This window comes from Phocoena phocoena, chromosome 12 (assembly GCF_963924675.1).
Source record: "Phocoena phocoena chromosome 12, mPhoPho1.1, whole genome shotgun sequence".
NCBI lineage: Eukaryota > Metazoa > Chordata > Mammalia > Artiodactyla > Phocoenidae > Phocoena > Phocoena phocoena.
In genome coordinates, this window is record NC_089230.1 from 80,928,129 (window position 1) to 80,943,012 (window position 14,884).

A 14,884-nucleotide genomic window follows, 5' to 3' on the forward strand; every position below is an offset into this window, starting at 1 on the left:
AGACACAAAATGGTCATGGCTTGGATGTATGAAAGCTTTTCCTAACGTGATTTACCACGCGGGGCTGTGGGTAACCCTCAGTGATGGGCTTAGGTTTGTTTCTGAATCTTCCGTCTTCAGCAACGCCGGATGAACTGTACTATGTGTGAGGCCTAAAGGGGCCAAAGGAGGGTTCCCCCCCCCCCCCCCCCCCCCGCCCCTGTACATTCAGAGCTCCTGCTGCCAGTGGGGTTTGACCCGGACAGCGCGTGTCCAAGACTCAGTGCTACCCGGAAGCTGCTCTCTCCTGCCTCTTCCTCGGCTGACACCTGGAGAGGCCTGCTGTGCATGGCGGGGGTCTGGCTTCCGGTCAGTGGAGGTGTGTGTGTGTGTGTGTGTGTGTGTGTGTTGTGTACAACCTCCTTGGGAGGATGGATCACAACTTTGAGTGGAGACACGGGTAGATGAAACATTGCGTTTAATACTTTTTACTAACACTCTATGTTTCGAAAATGAAAATAATGGCTTCGAAAGCTTGAGAACCTCTTCTTAACTGGAGTGTAAAATTTAGACTCTCTTCTGCGTATCTCCAGCACCCAAGCACGCTCTGAATGACATGCTCCGGGGCAGTGTGCTAGGATCCCGGTGGGGCGAGAAGAGGAATGTTGCCAAATTTCAGTGTTTATCAAAAAGGACAGGGTCTTAAAAGGCTGAGAAGCGCATTTTGGGTGAGTGGAGAAGCGGTTTACTTGGGGATGTCGGCTGGTGAAGTCCAGAAGGGAAATTGTGGCAGGGAGTCCATAAGCCTGTGGAGAAGAAAAGTCGCGGGGGGAGTCTGGGGTGGAGAAACCCGGCTGGGGAGAGAGTTGGGAGGGACTTGGCGGGTGTCAGGGCATCTTCTGGCCTCTGGGTGGCCGGCGACAGCCCTGCTTGGTCCTCCTGGCCGCTGGGAAAGTTTTCCCGGAGGCAGCACTACCGCCAAGGAAAAAACTCTTCCTTTTTAAGTCCTTCTGTGGTGAGAGTTTAACCAGTGTTCTCTCGCTTCTCCTGGCCCTTTGGGTGCCGTTACCTTGGCTGAAGTTCTGACGGTCTGGGCTAGCGAGGCTGGTTTCTAACAAGTGGTCAACTTTGCTTGCTTTCTGGTACATACATTTCTCCTTTGGTGTCCCTTGGTCTTTTTGCTGCCATGCTATATTATTAAGTGCTTTGATTCGCAGACCCCGCCAGTGTTACCTGACTTTGAACCATAAAATGTTTGTACCAGGAAACTGAGCCAGTAATTTCAGATTGGGGGCAACATTCTTGGGAAGAATAGAAAATGTGCACTACAGTATAAAAAGTAAAGGACGTTTAGTTTTAGCCTTCCATATGCAAAATGTACTACCTAATAGCAAAAGACATTCAGGGCATATTAAAAAATAAATGCCTTTCAAAATTCTCTGCTTATATATAAGAATAAGGGACGTTTAGGTAGTTGAATTCCTTAGCAATATTTGTTTTCTAAAAAATCAAGGTCTTTCCTTTTGGTTTGTTTCCCTCCCTCTCACGGCCCTGGAGGGGGAAGTCATTTTCTTGAGCTCACTTGTTTCCCGGTGTCGTCGTGTCTGGATTCTTTTCAAGCCTTTTCCATCCCCGTCTCACTCACACGTCTGCTCCCAGGATCCTGCGTGTGTATCAGCCGTGGGAAGAGCCTCTCACACTTGCCTGTAGTGGAGAGCGCTGCAGGACACACGGATCAGCCCTGCCCGGCCGGCTGTCCGCTTCTCAGGACTTGGTTTGCTTGTGTAGCAGCTGATGGCGCGAGCCGTCAGGGAATACGTTTCCACTGAAGTCAGATGTGTCAGAGTCAGCCTATTTGCCCCACTGGCCTTGACTTTCACTGTTTGCCCATTTTCTAACCGAAGAACATTCTCGTCATAAAGAACATGAAAATGACGTGCAAAGCTGCTGGCCACAGCGTTAAGTCACCAAAAGCACACGAACTGACATTCAAATTACATTAATAATAAAATGCCTGAATAGGAGCGGGTTGGCAAGTACGTCTTGGACAGGCAGCCGTTTCTGTGATTCCCCAATTCTGCTTTACTGGACACCCTATCAGCCGCTGATACTATGTTTACGTGTACGCACGTCATGGCCTAATTCTGAAACTGTATTCTGTGTTTTACCACAAAGCAGAAATGCCTGAAATTTGAAGGCGCTTACTCCCATCGTTTCAAAAGACAGAGTCCAATCTTATAAACGACCTGACCTTGACATTTTCACACACACCACAGCACCAGCAGTGTTGATTTCTCAGGAGTTTTAACGCGAGGTACCTTCCTGAATGAGGGGTAATGTTGTCCTACCTGGGAAGTTCAGCCGTCCCCTGAACATGCATTGTCATGCAATTAAAAGGTAACGGGCTTGGACACTGCCTTTCCTGCTCTTCCTGATTCTTGGGCATTCAACTTTTGAGAAGGGCTTCCCGAAGAGTTCATGCAGCGACGTGTATGGCTGAGAGGCTGCGGGGCAAGGGAAGCGAGCGAGGGCCTCATTTCAGCCTGGCATGGGCCCGGCCGAGGGCCTCCGCGGCTCCTGCGCTGCGAGATGATCGGGACCGTCCAGTCCTGAGACAGTCCGACGCCAGGGCGGGTTCCCGGGCCGGCGGCCCCGCGTGCAAGGCGTCCGACCCGGTCTCCTCCTGACCCGCCTCTTCATCAGTTATAAACAATTTGGATTCCCTCCATTTGGGGTAAAAATCTTGGCTGCCCCTGGAGCCGCTGGACTCGCTCCCCGACAGCGGCACGTCCAGGTCCTCCGCGGACCGGATCAGGTTCTGCACCGACGCCGACTTGCCCCGGTCCTGGGCCGCCGCGGGCCGGACAGATAGCAGGGCCGCGCCGTCCAGGTCGAGGCTCTGGCGCAGGGCGCGCTCCTTGGCGGCCTCGAGGCGGGCGGAGACGTCGGGGAGGCCTTCGTGCGGGCCCGCGGGGCCGGGGGCCAGGGCCCCCAGGGCGGGCAGCGGGGCCGGGATCTGCAGGGTGGCGGGAGCCGCCGGCCGGGCCGCGCCCACCCCCGCCGCTGCCGGGCCGTCCCCCGGGCTCCCGGGCCCCTGGGCCGCCGGGGGGCTCAGCGCGTACAAGGTCTGCGCGCCCAGCTCGCCAGGCGTGAGGATGAGCTGCAGGCCCCGAGCCAGGCCCGCGCTGGCCGAGCGGGGCAGGCGGCCGCCGGGCGGGGCCAGGCTCTGATAGTCCGAGGTCTGCTGACAGTCGAAAGGCGGGGTCTGCAGGGGGGCCAGTGCGAGGGCCGACGCGGAGCCTTTCCGCAGGGCCTGCTGGTAGATGTCCAGCAGGCAGTCCAGCTTGGCCTCGATGGACTGGACCTGAAAGAGGGGAAAACGTACACCTGTTGATAAGAATGTAGAAAGCAGTCCGGCTGTGCCCGCACAGTGAAGTCTGGAGAGGTAAGTCGTACGCAGTCCTGACTGGGCGCCAGCGCAGGAGGCCCCTTCCAGCCGTGAGGGCGGGAACGGACGGCCGAGAGGCAGGACGCTCCGCCGTCCGTCCGCCTGGTCTCCACTGGCGCCCTTCTGCCTCCCCAGCCTTTAAAATTGCTTTTCAGGGGCTTCCCTGGTGGCGCAGTGGTTAGGAACCCGCCTGCCAAAGCAGGGGACACGGGTTCGAGCCCTGGTCCGGGAGGATCCCACATGCCACAGAGCAGCTAAGCCCGTGCGCCACAACTATTGAGCCTCCACTCTAGAGCCCACAAGTCACAACTACTGAAGCCCGCGAGCCACAGCTACTGAAGCCTGCGCACCTAGAGCCCGTGCTCCGCAACAAGAGAGGCCACCGCAATGAGCCCTCGCACCGCAACGAAGAGTAGCCCCCGCTCGACACAACTAGACAAAGGCCCGCGCACAGCGATGAAGACCCGACGCAAAGATAAAATAAAATAAATTACAAAAAAAATAAGATAAAATTGATGTTTCAAAAACCATATAAGCGCTGTACAAAGCAACTTCCAGACCCTCCTCCCCGATCAGGTTGCCCTTCCTCAGCCTCTTCTCTGAAGACATTCTGGGACTTTACTGCTGCCTAGCAGGGAACTGATTCTGTAAGAAATCAAGACCCTAGATACTGGGACTTCCCTGATGGTCCAGTGGTTAAGACTCTGCGCTTCCACCGCAGGAGGCCCGGGTTCCATCCCTGGTCAGGGAACTAGATCCCACAAGCTGTGCGGTACAGACAAAAAAAACAAAAAAAAGACCCTAGATATCAATCTAGGCGATTCTAAATTTAAAAATAAAGGTATAAAATGCTTGGAATATTTATAATTAAATTGGGGGAGCATTTTGATTTCTAAAAACTGTCTTTGTATGAGATGATACACTCTCAGGGTCAACAAACATTCAGTGCACTACCATAGTTATTATGCTTTTTTTTAAAATTGACATAAGAGAGACAATGAAAATAACCAAAACACAAATAAAAACTAGATCTTTGTTATTCTACTGTTGGAAGTCTATAGTTGTTTGCAGTTCGAGTATTAATTGATGAGAGGAAATTTTCTATTTCTTATATGGAAATCCAGGTGTTTTAGAGAAACGCTGTCTATGCATAAAGAAAATTTAATTTATTTGCTCTTTCTTGATTTTATTCCTTTTAAAATCTATTACTCACTAAAATACATCCAACTGCCTATAATCAGTTTTGATTAAAAAAAATTCTGGCTACTTCACTCCTATTAGAATGGCCGTCATCAAAAAGATAAGAGATAACAAATGCTGATGTGGGTGTGGAGAAAAGGGAGCCCTCCTGCACTGTTGGTGGGAATGTCAACTGGTGCAGCCACTGTGGAGAACAGTATGGAGGTTCCTCAGGAAATTAAAAATAGAGCTACCACATGATCCAGCAATTCCACTGTTGGGACTATATCCAGAGGAAACAAAAATGAACTCAAAAAGATGTCTGCAACCCCATGTTCATAGCCAAGACTCAGAGACAAGTGTCCACTGCAGATCAATGGATAAATAAGTTGTGGTGTGTGTATATATAAATATACACAATGGAATATTACTCGGCCATAAAAAAACGAGGAAATCCAGCTATTTGCAACAACAGGGATGGACCTGGAGAGCATAATGCTAAGTCCAATAGGTCAGGCAGAGGGACACGAATACTGTACGATCTCACTTATGTGGAATTTACGACAAAAAACAACCCCCTTCCCAAACACATAGAAAAAGGATCAGATTCACGGTGACCAGAGGCAGCGGGTGGAGGGAGGGGACCGGAGGCAGGTGGCCGGAAGGTACCGATTCCTAGTTATAGATAAACAAGTGCTGGGGGCGCGATGCACAAGGGGATGACTATAGCTAATGCTGCTGTGTGGTACCCAGGAAGGTGTTAACAGAGTAGATCCTAAGGGCTCTCATCACAAGGAAAACAAGTTGTTTTCTTTCCGTGCTTTCCTTTTTATTGTGTCTCTATGAGACGATGGAGGCTAAGCTTACTGTGGTCATCATTCACAGTATATGGAGGTCAGACCGTTATGTCGTATGCCTTAAACTTATACAGCGATACGCGTCAATTATATCTCAATAAAACTGGAGAAAAATCTGGCTAAAGAGTTCAGCAGTTTGGTTGAGCTGTACCTGTTTTTCAACCTTGACCACTCGGCCGAGCATGCTGAGGTCATCTGTGGTCTCATGTTCTGCGGTTATTTTCTCTCTGCTCTTCTTATCTGATGTGATTTGCCCTTTTCCAAGAATTTGATCCACACTAGCAGAGAAAGAGATCTGATTATGAGTGCTGAAGGTGGACACTGCCCTAGGCTGGAAGGAAGGGTTTTGAAAAGAAAAATACAATTATCTCTATTTACGTAAGAGGAAATAAAAATGAACTTCTTCCAGCTGACGTGCTTATTTTCTTCACATGAAAATTACACGAGGTTAATTTTCTCATTATTCTAGTCCATGATGAAATCACTTATGGCTGATCTTCTGGAGGCAAAAATGTCCTAAACTACCAAGTAATTTGTCTGTTTCCACCCCTGACCAGGTGTTTCTTGAATTCAACCACTTAAAAATGACAAAATCATAATTATGACTATTTCATGTTAATAATAGGACAGATTTTTCAGTGACCATTTATCATACATCTGACACATGGAAGATAAGCAGGTAAGAAAGCTGTAGTCTCCATCTCAGGATTTCTAGTTGGACAGTATACACACATCACACAGGCAAGAAACTCCAGATGAGTTCTGCAAATTCTGCAGCAGTTGAACTTTATAGAAACATTGGGAGGGAACTGTACTCAGTATTTTGCAATAACCTATAAGGGGAAAGAATCTGAAAAAAGAAGATATAAATGCACGTATAACTGAATCACTTTGCTGTACACCTGAAACTAACACAACATTGTAAATCAACTATACGTCAATAAAAACAAAGAAACAACAAAACCAATTGAACAAACATATGTTAAATGAAAAGATCCTGTTTGTAATGTTATGGCATTCTCTCCAGGTCAAGTGATTTCTGGAAATTATCTATTTAGTTTAAAGGTATCTTACTTTAAAAAACATTAATTCCTTCACCCTCAGAAAAATAAAACTTTACCAGAAAATCATAAATAATCATAGGAATAAATACAGGATCCTAATTTACATTTAACCTTTGTTTTAAATGATTAAATGGACGCTATTTATGTAAACTATTTCTACAATGCAGCATGAAATAAAATTTAAATTGAAGATTTTACAGTGTATTTTAACTAGTGACCCTATCACTATGAAGAAAAATAAAAGAAGACCAATTACATTTGTAATAAACAAACAAGCAAACAAAAACGTTGGGAGCCTTAGGTAGTTCTGTGAAAGGACTTGGAAAACCTTGGCTACCCGCGCAGAGACTGTAACAGGATCACAGGTGATTTAAAACAGTTTCCAAGGAGACCTAGTCAGCCTGAAGTGGACACTTGCTCTCTTCCTTTTTGTGTGTTTTAGAGCTGAACTATAAGGAATATTGACTCAACTTTCCAGTTTACCTTGTGTGCACAGGAGTGCAGGCAGTCATGACATCTAATCCATTCAACTGCCGCTCTACAAGGACTGGGTCATTTGGTCATCTCTGGGTGTCCAGGGTGCCCAGCACACATTGCAGGTTCAATACTTACCTGCTGAATGAAATGAACAAAAAAACCCTGTGATTTCTGTAACTAATGTTATAGAAATCAACAGGTGTTTTACCAAGGGCCTAGTATTTGCCTCACCCTGGGCTAAGTGTGCTCTGGGCATAGACAAACATTGAAGACTCAGTCCTTGTGTTTTAAGAACTGTTCAATCGAATGCTGGTAGTTGGGGCCTGATAGTGATGCAAGGCTGTTAAAAAAAATGAAACTGACTAAATATTTCGGCTTCAAGATGACACAATCAAACACATGTTTGAAATAACATGCTGAACTCATTTCTTTCAACCACTAGAGAAGATGCTCCCTGGCAAGACGGTGTGTATCTATCTAGCCCCGTGCAGGACAGGCATGAAGGGAAGGGCCCAGACTGGGTCCAGGGCCAGGGGAACAAGCTTCCCACAGGGCAGCAGTATAAGAGTCAACCCTGGGTGCTCAGTTTGACTCTCCGGCACAGTGTTCCAAGGTGAGCCGTGCTTTTACTCCCTGCAGTGGACTCTACTCGCTTTAGGGGCTCAGAGGAGGGACAGGTCTGTCTTTGTGGGCTGGATGGTGGGTCAAGTTTAACGAAGGAGAAAGACTAGCTTTCCTCTGAAGGATTCAGGCGATAACGGAAATGACGGCCGCACCAACCATTAACACTCCCCGAGCACTCGGTGAGCCTGCATTAACTCATTCAATCCTCACCACGACCCTAGGCAGCCACTGCCAATACCCCATTTTCACAGGTGAGACACTGAGACACTGTCGATACATTGAGGCTTTTAATGACTGATTTACTTTTAAATAAAATCTACGTTTCAACGCAAAAGTCCAGCTGTTCACTAAAAAGAGAGTTAGAAACATGGAATTCAAGAGTTTTCTCTACTAGGGAGACGTTCCTCCCAGACAGTTTCTGTGCCTGTTCCTGTAAAACAAGTAACCCTCGCGTTGCTCACCGTGTTTGCAGGCTTTTAATTCTGCACAGCATGTCCAGGTGACCAGCAGAATACTGTTCGATGACGTCTTTTACGTCATACGGGCGTAATGTTTCCTTAAACTTCCGTTTTGCGACGTGAAACTTCATAATTCTGTAAGAGCAACATACTACATATGAATCTTCATAACTTCACTAAAACACCCAAATGGCTCACTAGTATACAGAGGAAACTCTGGGGGAAAAACGTCATGCGTCAAATTATTTTAAGCTCCTGCAGAAATGCAACATGAAAGCCCGAGATTACAGTGGACAATTTAAGAATATCTCCTATGAGGCACAGCTTGAATGTAGAAAAACACACTAAAAAAGAGACTAAACATTAATAAGTCTTGCACCTTTTTAATGTCCATTGAAACCCTGAATTAAAATCAAAGTCAAAATGCAATTCTACCTTTTCCATGTAACCCCAAGAAGTCCAAGATCAACACCCAGTGAATGCATCCCTATAAAAATATAAAAGTTGGGCTTCCCTGGTGGCACAGTGGTTGAGAGTCCGCCTGCTGATGCAGGGGACACGGGTTCGTGCACCGGTCTTGAAAGATCTCACATGCCCCGGAGCGGCTGGGCCTGGGAGCCATGGACGCTGAGCCTGCGCGTCCAGAGCCTGTGCTCCGCAACGGCAGAGGCCACAGCGGTGAGAGGCCCGCGTACGCAAAAAAAAAAAAAAAAAAAAGTTATAATGGTCTTTTATGTAACTATATACATTTTTGAGATGCAGCTGTGCTACGAAACTCTCATTCTCTTTAGGGAAATGTACATTTGTATAGAAATTTATGAAAAATTTCATAAATTATTTCTGCAGAATACTGCTCAATTAGGTACCCAAGGGTTTATTTTTGTTTTTTATCAAACATAACACATTCATCAACTAAGCTGGATGTCTAAACTCTTCAGAGCCAGAGGTTTTATTTATTTATTTGGCCGCACCGAGTGGCATATGGGATCTTAGTTCCCCGACCAGGGATCGAACCCATGTCCCCCGACGTGGAAGCATGGAGTCTTAACCACTGGACCGCCAGGGAAGTCCCTCCTTTGCCCACCAGAGGTCTTTTTAATTACAATGTCTCCCCCAACGTGGACTCCGTGTTTTAAAACAATACTTCGTCAATAAATTTCATGATGTCGTGAACAGCGAAGCTGCTTAAGATAACCAGTTACTGCAATAACTGGATATAATTCCTGGGGAAAGCAAAGCAGTACAGCATTTTAATGAATCTGTCCAGCCTTACTGCAGGTAAATGTTAAACTTGTTGGCGTTTATTCAACTATTAATTGGCTCATAGACTCTTATTATCACGCTCACGGGTCCCAGGCTGAAGATCAGTCAACTAGGCGCTATGAACCAAAACTTATTGTTCCTTGGAGGAAAGTGGGAAGATTAGGGACAAAAGTAGCGTTTAAGTGGAAAATTACCTATCCTAAGCGATAGCTGATTGCAACTGGTTATAAAGCCCCAAACTCAATCCTGGAATTGTATTGCTACCTTCAATCTGACTGTCTCCTAATCATGCCTGAACCATTTGTCCTTAATGTTCTTACCCCCTTTCTCTACCACGTTGGTTTTCCCTGACCTACGGGGTGAGCATCAGGTTCCCTAGCACATCCTGCAAGGCCGTGGGTGGCCTGGCCTCTGCCCCGCCCCTCTCACCTCATCCTCGTTCACTTCCTCCTTGGAACTCGAGGGCTTTCCTCTTCCTGAAGTCCTACAGGATACTTAAGACTCGGTTCTAACGTCGCTGTTTTAATGGACATTTCTGCAATTCTTTCCAAGCAGTTAGTCACTTGTCTATTAACCTTCGTTTTAGTAACTAACATGCCACACTGTTATTACTTGCTTATATAAGGCCTCCACCAGGCTGTAGGAGGTCCTTGACTGCAGGGCTGTCTCTGTCGGTCTGGAGGCTCCGCCTGGCTAGGGAAGGGGGTGACGGGCGGAGGTAGCACCCCTCTTCTCCCCAGGCGATCGTCCATCTCCACCTGCTCTTCTGCCTGCAGCCCCACACCAGCCCTTCCAGATTCTCTCGTCATCAAAGTGCTCATTTCTCAGAGGTCTGTCTTGGCACACTACCCGAAATGCTAACTGTTCAGGTTCAGCTCAAGCACGGACCTCTCCAGGAGATTCACTGAGGTCAGAAGCTGTGTTTTTCATCCCAGCAGCTCATAAGCTCCCTGGCAAGGATCAGCGATTCAGTACATGCTCGCTGAAGAAACGGATGTGAACGAGCTCCTCTCTGGTCACCCAAAGGTGTTCATGCCGTTCCGTGCCAAGGCAGACTCCTGACACCTTCTGAACGGAATAGATCTGAGCTCTTCGAGGCGCATTTCAGGGAGACCGTAAGACTCTGACTCTCTTTCGTGAATACCGAAAACTTTCTAAAGTAAAACGAATTTGTGTATTCATTAATGATTAGGACTCTGCCTGATTCAGAAAAGAATCCGTTAAATGGAGATGCTTCTGAAAACCATGAAAATATAGTATTCTTTTCCCTCAAATTACTAACGTAATTTGGATTTCACAGAACCACTAAATCACAAATTATAAGATATCATTATGAGAAAGTAAGGAGAAAGGAAAAAACATTGAAAGTCAAGGAGTAAATGACACCATAACCCAGTAAGTACCAAATGTAAAGAGAGTGCTAACAGCAAAACGAAACCATCCAAGGTGGGGAGGGGAGGGCCTGGTGGGAAAGTAATTCAGCTGCTGAATGAGTTTTATATATCACAGGACCATCAAGAATACAGGGATGAACACATGTGGTTAAAGTCTAAACAGAGTATAAGCTTAGTTTTCTGTTCCTAAGAGACTGCTGTAGATGCTTCCAAAACTCCTGTGTGTCAGGCCTGCTCCAGGAGGGCAAGGATGGGAGGCGTGCTCCCTGCCCACCTTGGCCACTGTATGATGACCCTTCTGAGCCAAGACCCCGGTCATCAGGGCTGGGCGATTCGAGATGGTTATACCATCCAGTCACCTCCGCTTCCCTCCCTCCACCCAATCCCCTCGCCTTTCCAGGGACTGCACTCGGTTTTCGTGGTTGAAATCAGAAGGTAGAGAGGGGAAGATCTGGGAGACAAAGCTAAGCCCCCTCACTTCCCTGGTCCCGCTGGATGTCTAGAATGGCTTCTGTCTCTGCCCACAACGAGCTTGACCCGAGTACTCAGGATCCTTGTCCTGGACACGGCGCTGGCGGTGGGAGGTGAAGTCCTCGTCCTCCCACCCCACCGCCTCCCTTGGGGTGGGTCTCCCATCACTGTGCCCTTGCCGAACAGCTGGCCCTGCCCTGAGTCCTTTGCCTCCATTATGTCAACATGAAGCCCTAAGAGTTTTCCACCTTTGATATCTGGGTCTAGCGAGGGCTCTGGAGGTCGGGTAACCTGTCCAAGGTCACACAGCTAGTACGAGGCCCGTGTTGCTGATACCCCACTAAGCTCGCACCACAGGGCAGCTCTTGGGCAGGCACACTTGTAAAGGTTCAGGGGAATGTCCAGCTGTCCGCTGACCTCCTCCTGTCTCCTCTGTGTGCCCTCTGACCCTCACACAAGTAAACCCGAGGCCACGTTAGTCTATTCATCTCACTGCCAGCTCTGTCTTCCCAGGGGGTCCAGTGCACTCTGCCCTTGAACTGGCCCCCTTCCTTCCCTCCAAGGCCCCTCCCAAGAATCAGGCCTGGGCCAATGTGGGTTCCCCACCCCTAATAACTGTAATGTTTCCCCTTTTGTCGCAAATTCTAGGGGTCCTCTGCTTACTCTACCCAAGTTGTAGGATATACACACTGGTCTCATTGGTCATCGGTTTGCTTTACTGTGTACGTTTCCCAGCTACCAGCTGCCCATGATGCACTTAGCTTCTGCGAAGTGGAGTGAGTAGGCCGTTTTCTGCTTATCTGCAGGAAGAAATGAAGCCCAGGGTTCAATAATTCTAGATTTCAGGAAAGACATGAAGATGATGACAATTGAGGAAAATGTCCAAAGTGGCTATTAGACTATGAATTTGAAAGGCCTTTTAATTCTTCGACTTCTTTTTTCTCTCCCAGACCATTCCATGTCAGGTACTAAGCCTTCCGACTATGCGGTGAAGGGAAAAGGTGAGAGCTGGGGTTGGAGAGCCCCGAGTTGGGAGGAAGCTTGGTTCACACAGGCAATCCTGAATGTTATGTATCTCCGCCCTCCTAACGCAGCTGGATGTAAATCAGAGGGACCCAAAGTCTAGACGAGGGGTTGGAAGTTCTTTGTGTAAAGGGCCAGGCTGTAGGTCACATGATCTCTGCTGAAGCCACCCGTGTCTGCACTGTAGCATGAGAGCAGCCACAGGCAGTACGTACGTACCCGAGAGAATGTAGATGTGTTCCAGTAAAACTTTATTTACAAACACAGCATTGGGTTGGCTTTGGCGCCACCCTGTCGTTTGCTGACCTCTGGTGTAGACACAAGGAAATGCCTTGAGGCCAGGCAGAAAAAGAGGCAGAAAACTTTAATGGACGCTTATAAAAGAAGTTTAATATGATCTATGTATTGCCTGGTAGAAAGGAGTGTTTGGGCAAATCATTCCGGAGTAAAATTCAGACCTTTAGAGTACATTTAGTGATTAAAATGACAACACTGCCAGGCGGCACTTGGCAGTATAGTCTGCAAGATGGGGACTCCTGTCGGCCCCAATCTGCAGATAAGGAAACTGAGGCCAAGAACGGTTAAGTAAGTCGCCTGAGGTTACACGCTGGTAAGCGTGGGATCTGAGCCAGTGTGGCTCCAGTGCTGAGCTCTTAATCACAATGTTTACTATTGTCTTAATGCTAAGGTGTTAATATTTTAACGGAAAATAACAGCACAGAAGAGATACTTTGGTATGAAAGGGCTCTTTTTGCTCACACGCCTGGCACATACTGAATGGCTTGTCCTTACTGGTGCTGTTGGAAGGGCCTTCGGAGGAGGACAGAAGGCGGGGCAGTAGGTTGCACTCTCACTGCCTTTTCCTCATGAGGGCAAACTCCACCCCTGGAGCTCATACAGCAGCCAAGGGCAAAAGACCCTGAAGCCAGTCTCCTCCGATGCTGCGGGTACCTAAGAGGCTAGGAATCCCGGAGGAGACCTACGCTCGAAACAGACATGCTCCGCTGTGACCACTAGAGGGGGCGAGAGATTCGCCACAAACCTCAACTGGCAACTGGCTTGAAACGGAAGAAATCTGCTCAAGCGATTTTCTGAGCGCAAAGAAATAACCACAGCAAAGTTAAACCCCGGGTGGAATATAGGCTATATATACACACAACACATGTGCACTTATAAGGAAGTGTAGGTGCATTTGTTGTACTGCCACGAGTTACAGAATCTTGCAAAAGTCTTGTCCCAGGCCTCTGAGTCAGGGTAAAAACCCTGCATACGAATATGCAGAGATAAGAACGACTAGAAAACAGAAGCGGCGGTGACTGTGCCACCACCAGACGGACGGACAGGCGGCCGACAGCCAGACCTCGTGCGGGCGGAGGGCTCAGCCGACTGGACCAGGGAGGCGGCTTGATGGGCTTTATGTATAGGCAGAGTCCCCAGGCCCCCGCTGCCCCTTGCCATCAGCCAGGGAGCCTAAAACACGCCGACGCCTGGGTCCCACCTCCAGAAACGTCATTTAATTGATCCAGAGGCTTTATAAACCTCCTCGGGTGATTGGAACCCGCAGCCCAGGCTGAGAACGACTGACAGGCGGTGGGACTGGGGTGGGACTGGGCTGGGTTAGGAAAGAGTGACGGCGGGTCCGTGTCGTCTTCTGAGTCACACAAATCGTGCCCACGAGGCAGCGCGTCCGTGTGCCTGGGTGTCAGACCCCCAGTCACACACAGCCCAGTGCTTTCTGCCCCCGCTTCCGGAGTAAGACCCGAAGTTCCGCGCGAGAGCCAGCTAACAAGTCCCATTAGCTTCTCAAGGACTGCCTTGGACGGGGAAGCAAGTGCCGGGTGACGGGTCCATTCATTCTTTCAATAAATAGTCATCGAGCTCCTACCACGGTGTGTGTGTGTGGGCCCCGGCTGTGCTGGGAAGGAGCTGAAGAAGCCTCCAGGGACCACGTGGCCGCTGTCCGTCCCTCTGCGGCGTCCTGGTGGGAAGAACAGTCCCCTCGCCAGGAGCTCTAACAGGAGTCAAGAGCCCATGTGCCCAGAGCCTGGGGCCCTGGACGAGCTCAGGGTGGTTGCTTCCCTGTGCGATGCTGGAAGGAGGGACCGAATCAGTCACTCGTCACACATTCACTGAGCGCCTACGACGTGCCAGGCTCGGTGCTGGAGGCCGGGGATCGGTCAGGAGGGCAGGCAGACAAGCAGGAGAGGAGTGTGTACCCCAGACTTCTCCCGCATGCACCCCCATCTTGGGAGAGATGACCAAATTCCTCAGGGCTCAGAAATGGCTGCCTGATGTCCCAGACCTCATGTTTTTGGTGTGGATGCACCCCACTTCATGTCACTGCATCGTGTCCGTCACCTCTACTGAGGAGCGTTCCATACCCACCTCTTTCGCTGTTCAGCAAATTCAATCTCCTGATTCTGACTCCCCAGGAGAGATACAGCATCTGTCTGCCTGAAGAGGAGGGGCCCGGGGCTCGTCCTGCAAGTGACCCAGGGCCTCTGGTCGCTGACCCTCTCCCGAGGCAGCCCTCTCGAGCCTTTTAGAGTCCAGTCAAGGGGCGCTGCTGATCACAGGGCAGATTCGGCAGCCAACTAGGCTCAGAACTTGATAATGTGGGTCACCACCCAAGGCGTGTCACTAGTTG

General features: G+C 48.9%; 1 protein-coding gene across 1 annotated transcript in view; it reads right to left on the bottom strand.

The window, feature by feature from the left end:
• Positions 1-2,512: 2,512 nt before the first annotated feature.
• Positions 2,513-14,884, bottom strand: part of KCNQ5 (potassium voltage-gated channel subfamily Q member 5) — a 575,985-nt gene continuing 563,613 nt past the window's right edge. Inside the window, exons 13-15 of the mRNA XM_065888664.1 lie at positions 8,090-8,221; positions 5,615-5,741; positions 2,513-3,343 (exon numbers count right to left, since the gene is read on the bottom strand). Of these exons, the coding sequence (XP_065744736.1) occupies positions 2,513-3,343; positions 5,615-5,741; positions 8,090-8,221 (1,090 nt within the window). The remainder of the gene's footprint in view (positions 3,344-5,614; positions 5,742-8,089; positions 8,222-14,884) is intronic.